Source organism: Loxodonta africana, chromosome 1, assembly GCF_030014295.1.
Source record: "Loxodonta africana isolate mLoxAfr1 chromosome 1, mLoxAfr1.hap2, whole genome shotgun sequence".
In the NCBI taxonomy this organism is placed as follows: Eukaryota; Metazoa; Chordata; class Mammalia; order Proboscidea; family Elephantidae; genus Loxodonta; species Loxodonta africana.
Window position 1 is genome coordinate 118,766,402 of NC_087342.1, and position 13,473 is coordinate 118,779,874.

General features: G+C 37.7%; 1 protein-coding gene across 1 annotated transcript in view; it reads left to right on the forward strand.

Annotated features, from left to right (window-relative positions):
* The first annotated feature begins 10,549 nt into the window (after positions 1-10,549).
* Positions 10,550-13,473, forward strand: part of FAM83B (family with sequence similarity 83 member B) — a 69,687-nt gene continuing 66,763 nt past the window's right edge. The window contains exon 1 of the mRNA XM_003404422.4: positions 10,550-11,967. Coding sequence (XP_003404470.2) covers positions 11,512-11,967 — 456 coding nt within the window. The 5' untranslated portion in view covers positions 10,550-11,511. The remainder of the gene's footprint in view (positions 11,968-13,473) is intronic.

Consider the following 13,473-nt stretch of genomic DNA (forward strand, 5'->3'; position numbering starts at 1 on the left):
TATACTACTGCAGCCACTTTTGAATGATCTTCAGCAAAATTTTGCTTGTGTGTGATATTAATGATATTGTTTGATAATTTCTGCATTTGGTTGGGTCGCCTTTCTTGGGAATAGGCATAAATATGGATCTCTTCCAGTTAGTTGGCAGGTAGCTGTCTTCCAAATATCTTGGCATTGATGCGTGAGCACTTCAGCACTGCATCCATTTGTTGAAACACCTCAATTGATATTCCATCAATTTCTAGAGCCTTGTTTTTTTCTGTCCTTTAGGGTCGCTATGAGTCAGAATTGATTCGATGGCAATGGGTTTTTGGGTTTGTTTTTCGCCAGTGCCTTCAGTGCAGCTTGGACATCTTCCTTCAGTACCATCGATTCCTGATCATATGTTACCTCCTGAAATGGTTGAATGTCAACTAATTCTGTTTGGTGTAATGACTCTGTGCATTTCTTCCATCTTGTTTTGATGCTTCCAGCGTTGTTTAATATTTTCCCTATAGAATCCTTCACTATTGCAACTTGATGCTTGAATTTATTCTTCAGTTCTTTCAGTTTGAGAAATGCCAAGTGTGTTTTTCCCTTTTAGTTTCCTATCACCAGCTCTTTGCACATGTCATTTTAATACTTTGTCTCCTTTAGCTGCCCTTTGAAATCTTCTGTTCAGTTCTCTTACTTCATCATTTCTTCCTTTTGCTTTTGCTGCTCGATATTTGAGAGCAAGTTTCAGAGTCTCCTCTGACATCCATCTTGGTCTTTTCTTTCTTCCCTGTCTTTCCAGTGACCTCTTGCTTTCTTCCTGTATGATGTCCATGATGTCATTCACAACTCATCTGATCTTCGGTCATTAGTGTTCAACGCTTCAAATCTATTCTTGAGATGGTCTCTAAATTCAGGTGCGATATACTCAAGGTCATATTTTGGCTCTTGTGGACTTGGTCTGATTTTCTCCAGTTTCCGCTTGAGCTTGCATTTGAGCAATTGATTGTCTGTTCTGCAGCCAACCCCTGGCCTTGCTCTGACTGATGGTATTGAGCTTTTCCACCGTCGTTTTCCATAGATATAGTCAATTTGACTCCTGTGTATTGCATCTGGCAAGGTCCATGTGTATAGTTGCCATTTGTGTTGCTGAAAAAGGTATTTGCAGTGAAGAAGTCATTGGCCTTGCAAAATTCTATCGTGAGATCTCTGGCATTGTTTCTGTCACCAAGGCCATATTTTCCAACTACTAATCCTTATTTCCAGCTTTCACATTCCAATCACCAGTAATTATCAATACATTCTGATTGCATGTTCAATCAATTTCAGACTGCAGAAGCTGATAAAATCTTCAATTTCTTCATCTTTGGCCTTAGTGTTTGGTGCATAAATTTGAATAATAGTCGTATTAACTGTTCTTCCTTGTAGGCGTTTTAATATTATCTTATCACCGACAGTGTTGTACTTCAGGATAGATCTCGAAATGTTTTTTTTTGTTGATGAATGCAACACCATTCCTCTTCAAATCATCATTCCCGACATAGTAGACTATACGATTGTCTGATTCAAAATGGCCAATACCAGACCATTTGAGCTCACTAATTCTTAGGATATCGATGTTTATGCGTTCCATTTCATTTTTGAAGATTTCCAATTTTCCTAGATTCATACTTCGTACATTCTAGTTCCAATTATTAGTGGATGTTTGCAGCTGTTTCCTCGCATCTTGAGTCGTGCTACATCAGCAAATGAAGGCCCTGAGAGCTTTATGCCATCCATGTCATTAAGGTCGACTCTACTTTGAGGAGGCAGCTCTTCCCCAGTTGACTTTTGAGTGCCTTCCAACCCTGGGGGGGGCGCATCTTCTAGCACTGTATCAGGCAATGTTCTGCTGCTATTCATAGGGTTTTTACTGGCTAATTCTTTTCAGAACTAGAAAGCTGGGTCCTTTTTCCCAGTCTGTCTTAGTCTAGAAGTTAAGCTGAAACCTTTCCTCCATGGGTGACCCTGCTGGTATCTGAATACCAGTGGCAAAGCTTCCAGCATCACAGCAACACACAAGCCCCTAAGGACCTTCTAGGCAGATGAAATATCTAGTGCAAAGACCCTAATGTTGGAACTCACTTGGCAGATTTAATGTAAAGAAAACAATATGTTAAGCATTGAGGGAAGGTGTCCAGAAAGGAAGGCATGTCTGATTGGATATGCCTCTAGAACTTAGGGGAGAGGTAGAATATGGAGATGGCATTTGTGAGCCATCAGTGCTTATATGATATTTACAGCTATAAGACTAGATGAGATTGTCCTGGGGAGATAGTATTGACAGAGAGAAGAGTAGAGTGAAGATAGAGATGAGCTAAGCTCCCAGATCTGAGTCCTGATGTGTGGAAAGTAAGTAGCTTTGATAGCATTTGAGAAAAATTCTTAGCCTCCAGTATTACACAGCATTTTATTTGTTCTTCTGGAACCCAGCATTCAGAATATCTCAGCAGTGATTTTTCTGACACCATTGACGCTAACATTAAAACCAAACCAAACCCATTGCTGTCGAGTCAATTTCTACTCAAAGCAACCCTATAGGACAGAGTAGAACTGCCCCATAGGGCTTCCAAAGAGCAGCTGGAGGATTCAAACTGCAGACCTTTTGGTTACCAGCTAAGCTCTTAACCACTGCCAGTACTAAAAGTGATCTCCCCTAGCGATCTGAAGTTCTCAAGAAAAGCAGATCCTGTTGCAGGTTTTCCTGCCCTAAATTGGTTTATTAAAACAGTGTAACAGTCTCATGCCCTGCTGGCCGAGCTTAGCTGAGTGAAGTAGAAAGATAGATATACATTCTTGAAATCAGAACCTGGGATCAAATCTGGAGGATTTATTGGATAAATTTAAGCCTCAAATTGCTCTGTTTTATCAAAATGTAAAATATAGACTTTTCAACTTCTGAGAACTTGCTCTGTAATATATAGTTTATTCCAATTTTACGTTAAGTGTCTATAGTCAAAATTCATTTAAACACCCAAAGAATCCTTTCATCCTTCTGAAATAAGGTCATATAATAATAAAGCTGATGGTAGAAATAGAAGAAAAATGAGTTATGCTTTCCATTTAACTTATATCACTACTTATGTTGAAAAGTATAAGACTTAGAATTTCATTTCGTTAAGATTAATTTAAATGCTCAGAAATTCCCTGCAGAATGACTTTAACATAAACACCACCAAATACACATTTTAAGGAGAATCCCCAAAAGACACCTGATAACATCTCCATTCATCTTGCAAAATGCTCATTTGAAATTAGTTTGTGGTTTTTTTTTTGTATAGATCTGTGGGTGTACCTAATTACTCTTCCAAGTATTTTTTCCAAAGCACTTTACAAATAGGTAGTATTTTATATTGACCAAAAAAGTAACTTCCAGTTAACATAAATATATGCTTAAATCTTAAAAAATTCTGCATGGGTATTACTATGATTATTATTATTATTTTACGCATCAGCATTTTCTGGACTATCATACATTAATCAACTGTCATTCCATTTTCTTGAGTCATTGGCAGTATATCATTAGCTTATTATTTAACAAGCATACTGAAGTTATTATTATAAATTAGCTTACTAATATAAGCCAACTTACTATTTAACTGAACATCCAGAATTGTGCTAATCAGGCACAATCTCTGCCTTCTTAGAGCTCATATTCTTGTGGAGAGGGCAGAGAGTGATTCGTTTAAATGAAGTGTGTTAAGTGAGAGCAGATTTACGGGGTTGCTGTGGGAGCCCCTCAGCAGGGCCTCTCATACTAGCTCGGGAGAGTAGAGATGGCACTGTATGTCGGTGAGCTACTCACCAAATCCTAATTAAACTCATCTAGGTATTTTTATTTTTTTTTCCTTTATGGCCCCTGTACCTATATAGCTGTAGTTTTTAGATATTCTGAACTTGTTCCTGTGTGTCTTTCTGTAAGAAGTATTAAATTGTTTTATGTGCAGGGTTTCGAATTACTCACTACAGTCAATTTAGTGTATGAATGAGAAGTAAGATAGGTATTCAGACATCAAAAATAATTATCTAGATGCTTCACCATGACAAAATGATACATATTCATTGATGAGCATTTGGTGGAAACAGAAAAGTAGCCTTAAAAAAAAAAAAATCGCCCATGAAACCACCACTCAAAGACAACCTTTCATAATTATTATTTTTTGTTATTTATTTATTTACTTTGGTGTTGTTTCCCTTTGTGTTTCAATGAATTTTCTGTCATTATAATTTTGCTCTTATATAATTTTGCAGCCTGCTTTGTATCCGCACAGCATAGTAACATAAGCATTTTCATGTGTTGTTAAAACCTCTAGAGCCAGCTTTTGACATTCTTGTTTTTGCATTTAAGCACGGCATGCCTAATGTGTTTTATTTAACTTCAAAGAATTAAAGCTGAGCTGTGAAGGCTGACTCTGGAGAAACTGGGAAGAAGGCTAGTAGGCAATTCCCTGTCACACCAGTTAATTTTGAAACACTTCTCTAGGCGCCTCCCATCTCCAAGCAAAGTTAGCAAGTTTGTGAGTATCACAGATCTTTTCAGAAGGCAAAATACATATCCATTTTAGAATTTTGAAGTAAAGAGGGCCCAAGAACCCAGATTGTTACATATTATAGCAATCTTTCCGAAAATATGTCTTCTACTTGATTACATACAGAAACAGGGAACTCGATAAGAAAATAACAAAGAGGAAGTTCTGTTGCTACTTTACACAACCTTAATGTTCAATGTGATTCCTCCCTTATTATTACTACCTAACAAGTTTTTAGTACTTTCTGTGGCAGATAGTGTTGAGGGCTTTTATATCAACTTCTACAGAAATGCTTTATAGCCAGTACTCTTATTTTAACCATTTTCCTGGTGAGGAACATGAAGCTTAGACCCATGAAACTTTACCAAGGTCTTAGAAACGACAAGTTGTCAGAGTCAGAATTCAAATCCTGGGTGATCTGATACTAGAGCAGGGCTCTGACCCACTATGCCACTAGGGGAACCTGCATCTTGTCATTTGGCCCTTAAGATGCTTCCACTTCCCCATGGCAAGTTTTCATATAAAAGAAAACCATTCTTATGTATCTTAGTATTCTCTTTGGGCAAACCTTTCCCATTTGCCTTCTATTCATGGTGTAGTCTGCCCCAAACCCTGCCCAATCCTATACTGGTGTAGTTCATTTTTAATCTAAATTCGGATATTTAAATTTATTGTAATTGTATTTATTCTTGTGGATGTTGGTTTATTTCCCCACTTTAAGACCATTTTGACTATTGATTCGGGGATCTAACAGATGCTGTTATTCAGTTCTGTAAATTGTTTCAATGGTTATTGATTCATTCAAATGATTGTTACACATATTGATGAGGACCAGGCCCAAAATGGAGTACTTTAGCATGGCATAACATATAACTCTATCAGGATGATCCCGTTGTATTTATCAGAGCATCGGGACTACTGATATCATGACAGAATGCAGTCGAGGACTAATTCAGTTGTTGGTGAAAGATGAATATGTCTCAATTTCACTTCATTTATACCACACACAGAGTACTCCTCTGGAATTTGACTGTGGAGTATGAGCTCTCTCAGGAAACAATTTGTTTATTGTTTTTCTTATGAATTTCTCTATAGGAATTAATAAATATTTCCAAATGATAGTGAATGTTTAATATCATTAACATGTATTTGGGACCTTTTTATTATCTGATATCTGAAATTCCTATAGTGTAGACCAAGATGGCAAATATATTGAGTAACAGTCACTACAAGCACCCCTTGGAATTATGTTGGTGTGAAAATGATGACTCTCGCCTCAGCTTATATACTTTGGACATGTTATCAGGAGGGGCCAGTTCCAGGAGAAGGACATCATGCTTGGTAAAGTAGAGGGTCTGTGAAAAAGAGGAAGACTCTGAAGAAGATGGTTTGACCAGTGACTGAAAAAATAGGCTCAAACATAGAAACAACTGTGAGGAAAGTGCAGGACTGGGCAGTGTTTTGTTCTATTGTATATACGGTCGCTATGAGTCAAAACCATATGGGTGGCACCTAACAATGACAACAACAACAAATAATGTGAAGAGCTAAGCACGTTATGTGCATTACCTCATTTATTCCTTAAAGTAGACTGGTGAGGTGAATACTTTTGTGATCCTTTCCATACATGATGAAACTGAGGTGTGTGGACACTAGGTTACTAGTCCAAGATCTTCATAATATTTGGGGAACAAGGGTTTGAACTCTGGCATTCGCAATCTAGAGACCATCTCATTGTCTATGCCATGCATTTCTTTTTTTCTCTCCAAGGCATGTGACATTGTTACCAATATGATTTTTTAATTAAACTACTTATTTTGAGGTAATTGTAGCTGGAAGAAATAATACAGAGATATTTCTTGTACCCTTTACACAGTTTCTTCCAATGTAGTATCTCGTAAAAGTATAATACACTATCACAACCTGTATACTGGAATTGATGCAATTAAGATACAGGCCATTTCCATCACCACAGGGATCTCTTTTGTTACCTTTTTATAGCAGTAGCCTCATCCTTCCTGTCTCCACACCATTCCTAACCCTGGCAACTACTAATCTATTTCCCATTGCGGGAATTTTGTTATTTCCAGAGTGTTATATAAATGGAATTATGGGGATTTGGGGATTTTTTTTTTTTTTTTCCACTCAGTAAAATTCTCTGGAAATTTATCCAGGTAGTTGCATGTATGAGTAGTTTGTTTTATTGCTATGTAAGAGTCCCTGGGTAGCACACACTGTTACGCGCTTAACTACTAGCCGAAAGGTTGGCGGTTTGAACCCACACAGAGGTGCCTTAAAAGACAGGTCTGGCAATCTGCTTCCAAAAAGTCACAGCCTTGAAAATCCTGTGAAACAGTTCTACTCTGCATACATGGGGTCGCCATGAGTCAGAATTGACTTGACAGCAACATAGTATGGATACAGCACTGTTTATTTAATATTCATCTGTTGAAGGACCTATGGGTTGTTTCTAGCTTGGGGCTATTGCAGGTAAAGCTGCTATGAAACATGCATGTGTGGGTTTTTGTGTGAACATGTTTTCATTTCTCTGGAATAAATCCCAAGAGTGCAATGGCTGCATCATATAGTAATCCAGATTTAGTTTTGTAAGAAATGGCCCCGCTGTCTTCCAGAGTAGCCCATGAATTGAAATCTACTTTTATGCCTACTATTATATCCTTTTTATTTACATATTTAAGATTAGGAATTTCCGTTTTCCGCAAACGATACTGAAGATTCAATCTTGAATGCAATTTGTAATGTTTTTGAGATGTGAATTGGAATTACGTACTTTGTAAGGCTATTTTTCTGGAATATGTCACTAAATAGTGGATGAACCTAGTGGCCTGCCCAGCTTATACATCTTGGCAGAGTTTGGTTTTCCTCATCAACTCTGCCTGGTATATGAAAAGAATATAAAACCAAAAAAACCCACTCCTGTTGAGTCGATTTCGACTCAGAGCGACCCTATAGGACAGAGTAGAACTGCCCCGTAGACTTTCCAAGGAGCACCTGGTGGATTCGAACTGCCAACCTTTTGGTTAGCAACTGTAGCACTTAACCACTACGTCACCAGAGTTTCCGAAAAGAATATACTTTCTAGGAAATGTTAATGATCATTAATAAAATAATGCATTTTTCGTATATTTAAAGTCAATGCATTCAATTTTGTCTTCAAATAAAGCCCTTCAAATGTTCAGTGATTCAGCTCTTGAGAGTGCTATATTAAATCTGTAACTAAGCCCTGGTGGCACAGGGCTTAAATAGTTCAGTTGCTAACCAGAAGGCAGGCAGTTCGAATCCACCAGCCCCTGCTTGAAAATCCTATGGGGCATTTCTACTCTGTTCTGTACAGTTGTCTATGAGTTGAAATTGACTTGATAGCAATGGGTTTTTTGGTTATTTTATACAATACCATTGATGTAAGCACCATTACCTTGTTATTCTCTTTTAAAATTTATTTATAGATGGTACCTTCGCAAGTATCCCTTTTAAACAACTCTTATTTATATAAGTGAGCATCTCCAGACAGTGGATAGACTATAGCTTTTTCAGCAGGGCATTATCAAGTGCACTTATTTCTTAACTCTTTTTTATAATATCTGCACTGCAGTGCTCATGGTTGTTGCATTTTTCTGTACTGTAGGTTTTTGCATTGTATCTTGCTTTGCTATTTGATTAGTCCTATAGTTTTCCCTTTTTTCTCATTTTCACTTCTTTTTCTTCCTCATTAACTTTCCATCTCTGTCCTTGTGGTTTCATTTTCCTTTCATAGTCCTTTTGTTGTCCCCTTTATGATTTCTCAGTTTAGACATAGTTCCAAAATGAATTTTTTACAGTCGCAGAGTATTATTTGCATAGCTAAAGCTCAGAAATTAATACAATTTTTTAAGTACATTGTGTGTTAAGTTCCAATTATGTAACAGGCTTTTAGCATCACATGTTATAGGAAATGAATGGCTAAATTTAAAACAGAAAACTTCAAATTTTTATGAACACCAGTAGTTACCTATCATTTTTAATAATTACAAATGATAGGTACAGTTTTCATGTTGTCCCTGGGTGCTTGTACCTTCATGGGCTGGAATTATCAAATGAAAACTACACCTCACTGAACCTTAGGAAAGTATAATTTAAGCATGTGGATTGATTTTGATCACATAAATAAGAACTTTATTTCATTGTTAAAAATGAGTACTATGTGCAAGACAGAACTTACATGAGTATTGAAAAGATTGTTAATCAGCCACATGAAGTGAGCACCTTGAAGATTTTTCAACCTCAGCCCTACTGCTGTGTGGGTCAGATGATTCTTTGTTGTGGGGCCTTTCCTGTGCAATGTAAAATGTTTAGCAGCATCTCTGGCCTCTACACATTAGATATTGGCTTGAAGGCAACTAACAGCAATGGCAACAAGCATAGCTCCTCACCTGTCATGACAATGAAAATTATCTCCAGACATTGCCAAATATCCCCTGAGGGGCGCAAATCACCTCTGTTGAGATCCATTGAAATGAAATTAAATGTGATTAGCATGAAGGTGATGGAGACTTATACAATGATTGAGAGATTTATGAAAATTTCAGCATGTATCCCTATGCATGTCAAAAGATTAAGTTTGTGTTATTAGATAATAATAAAAAAAAAATTGTTTTTCTCTCTCTGTGTCATAGCTTTTACACTAGCAGACCAATTTGGCATTCTTCCTTCTGCCCAAGGAAGAGTGAGAGTATGTTTCTGCAAAGCTCCACCAAAATAACATTTGAGATAGACATATTGGCTTCCTACTCCAGGACTCAAGTGAAGCAAAGTGGGGACTAGTATCCATGGACAGTTCTTGTTGCCCAGGCTTGGATCAAGTTATGACTCAGGAGACAGAAAAGAGCATGTTTTGTTTTTGTTCTTAGGTTGAATCTTTAGCCTTTCTCTATCCTGGGACTTTCTCTGTAACAATTCTAAGCCCGGAGATAGGTTTGTCTCCAGTGAAGTGAGATGCCGTTTGTTTTCTATGCCCCTTAGCTCTGCCCTAGTATATGCTGGATCTTTTTGACTCCTTGCCCCCCAGCAAAACTTACTGGTCCTATCATCCATTCCTTTAAGTCTTGGTACTCTTTATGATTATCTGGTGACTCTCATTACATACTTTGGGCTAAGGAGTCAATAAATGGTAATGGCTTCCTGGGTTTCTCTCCCAAATCATACTTGAATTTTGAATCACAAACCCCAAGACCTGAAAGACTGACTTAAGTGGAAAATTTTTAACAATTGGGCAGGGTACCTGGCAAAGATTTTTTAGATTTTTTTGATCAAATCAGCATTTTACCAGTGCTGTAAGGTCACTATGAGTCGGAATCAACTTGACAGCAATGGGTTTGGGTTTTGTATAGCACATCTTAGAGTTATAATTTGTTCGAATTCACACAATGGAGATCATGACTTCAAAAGAGTGGACTGTTTTCTATCTGATATAGATAAAGTCTAGTAGAGTATCTCACACAGTGGTTGAGTGAGTGAATGATTGAGTGAATAACACTTTGTGGGCATCATGAGGGACTGAGGGTGAGCTTGGATAGGCAGATTTTAATTTCTACCAGAAATTTATTTATCTTTGAAGTCTTAAATTGCTTCATCACCTGTATGCTGTGATGTCCCCAAATCTTAGAAGTTCTTTCTCTGAACCGTCTTTAGCATATTCCCTTCATTCCTTCATTGGGTTTTTGAACACGCAAAGACCCTCCTCCAGCCCTCTGCTGCTGTGAGACTAATCGCTTTATACGTACCTTTTGCTGCATCACAAAAATATCTAGTGTCCCTTCATACCTGATTCCATCTTGTTTGTTTAATTTTATCTCCTAGTCTTAGTAAGGGAAACCCTGGTGGCATAGTGGTTAAGTGCTACAGCTGCTAACTAAAGGGTCAGCAGTTCGAATCCCCCAGACACGCCTTGGAAACTCTATGGGGCAGTTCTACTCTGTCCTATAGGGTTGCTATGAGTCGAAATTGACTCGATGGCACTGGGTTTGGTTTTTTGGTTTTACTCTTAGTAAAAGGAACCTGCTGTCCAGCAGATCAAGTTTTCTGGTGACTCCTGAATGTACCAAGCTCATTGCTATTCTGTGCTTTTGCTCGTAAAACACTCTTGTGTGGGATGCCAGTGTTCATTCTTTCCACCTGATCATTGCTGGTGTATAGAAAAGCAATTGACTTTGGTGTATTGACCTGATGGTCATATTCTTACTCATTGCCGCAAGTTCATCTGAGGCCCACACCCTCTACTGAGCTGTCTGTAACTCATTTATTCCATAGTGATCTTTACTTGCTTTTATTCTTAAAGCACTGAATAAAGACATTACTCATCTTGGTCCTTAGCAGTATAGTGCTTTGTTCAATGTGCTAACTGTTTTGTGTGTGCGTTTTGCCTCTCCAACTAATTAATAAATTCTTAGAGGGTAGGTGATTTGTGCTTTCATATTTCATCTGGCATATTATGTTCAGTATAAGTACTCAGTAAAGACTTGTATGAATGGCTGGCCAGGCTTTGATTACATTTTAGTTCTGTTTAAATTATTTAAGACCAAAAAGATTTCTAGAAGCGGATACCACCGTGCTTAATCCCATGTTAAAGTGAAGAAAGATGGGCTTTCTGGATGTCAGAGAAGCAAGAGGCCTTAGGTGAAAAACTCAAAGTAGAGTGACCTGGGAAAGGAAAATCAGCCAGCAGTCTCTAAAATGAAATCTGTTTTAGCCTTTTTGTGATAGATCTGTGAATTGTGGTGCTATTACTGTCATTATGACATGTATATTATTTTGAACTGATGATAATAGAAATAAGTAAATGTAAAAATAAGTAGTTGACATGTATTTTAAAGTATATGATTGCAGAATGCTAACTGACCTGGTTTCCTTCTTTTCAAACAACCAGATACGTCTTGTCACTGCATGAATGGACATTTGAACGTGCACTTGTCAAATGCTTGCAAGCATGGAGACCTCATCAATGCTTTCTTCATTGAATGATGAGTGTAAATCAGACAACTACATTGAGCCTCACTACAAGGAATGGTATCGGGTAGCTGTTGATACGCTGATTGAACACGGGTTAGAAGCCTACCAAGAATTTCTTGCCAAGGAACGAGTTTCAGAATTTCTAGCTGAGGAAGAAATTGATTATATTCTAAAAAATGTCCAGAAAGTTGCACAAAGTACAATACATGGTACTGATAATTCCTGTGATGATACCTCATCTTCTGGGACATACTGGCCCATTGAGTCTGACGTTGAAGCGCCAAACCTCGACTTGGGCTGGCCATATGTGATGCCTGGACTCTTAGGGGGCACCCATATAGAGCTCCTTTTTAATCCACCAAGAGCACAACTACTTACAATAAAGGAAACTGTTCGGAAGATGATAAAAGAAGCAAGAAAGGTAATATTTTTATTTTGACATGTAGAAAAGTCTGGGGAGTACTATAATAGATATGTATGCTGATCAGAAAATCTCTGTATATGAACCATACCTATTTTCAGTAAATATACTTTATCCATAGGAAGGTTACACTTTGCTATATCTTGCATATATCTGAGACAGTGGCATTAGGTCCCTGCTAAAGATGGGAATTTTCTCTTGATAATGTACATACCCCCAAGAGACCTCCTCCTCCCAAAGACTTAGGTGTGTGTGGACTGGAAATAAGATGATTTCATGCAGCCGTAAGTCTGACTACTTAAATTTTTCTTAATCTGTAAAAGGAGATATCTTTTTGTTGGATCTGGTAAAATTCTTCTCAATAGGACTGAGTCCTAATTCCTAGTCTGGATCTGATTTATGCTTTTAAATGAACTATATGATTACTTATCTAGTTCTTATGTTACATGGAAACGTTATAAAATGAGGTATAATAATGTAAAATTCTAAAGTAAGGCCTTGAGGTACTTAGCATTTTAAGGCCTCAGTGCTCTTTATCAGATATTTATTTTGGGCTTATAAACCTCAGAAATTCTGTTTTAGAACTCAGATAAAGCTGCAGAAATTTTCTTTTAATAAACTACTGAAAGTCATGGGAAGTTTTCTGTGTACTCAGAACTGTGCTAGGCACTGTAGAGAGTACAACAAAACTTCCCAAGCAGTTTATTGAGTTCAACCTAGAGTTTTAAAATTATGGACAGAAAGTTTTGATTTTTTAACTGTAATGTGCGTTGAAGGTACTATAAAAAAACAAAAAACCCAACCCATTGCCGTCGAGTCAATTCCAACTCATAGCGACCCTATAGGACAGAGTAGAACTGCCCCATAGAGTTTCCAAGGAGTGCTTGGTAGATTCAAACTGCCAACATTTTGGTTAGCAGACAAGCTCTTAGCCACTATGCCATCAGGGCAGATACTATAGGACGTAGAAATTTAGATCTTAAAGGACCTCAGAAGGATGCACACATACATGGCATTGCTTTCTTGCATGTCAACAAGACAGAAATGCTTGAAAAAGCATGCTTTTATGAAGTACAGAAATATAAGACTCTCGAAATCTGCTGTGATACTGTAACTTCTCAAGACAGGCACCTAGAAGCCTAGCCTTGCAAATGTAAGCTTTGCAAAAATAAGGTGATTTTTCCCCTAACCTTCTCAGCTTCAATACTCTGACATTTTAGCCATGTTGACTCCTTTAGCAGGATTATATTAAAGAAAGTACTAATCGATTACAATTGTTAAAAATGAGCTGTAGGACCAGGCAGAAGGTAGGTGTTCAAACTTTATTGAATGAATTGAACCGTCAGTTGTTTTCTGAATTGAACTAGGAGTTTTTTTAAAACTACTATCCTGTGTTTGGAAACCCTGGTGGTGTAGTGGTTAAGAGCTATGGCTGCTAACCAAGAGGTTGACAGTTCAAATCCACCAGGCACTCCTTGGAAACTCTGTGGGGGCAGTTCTACTCTG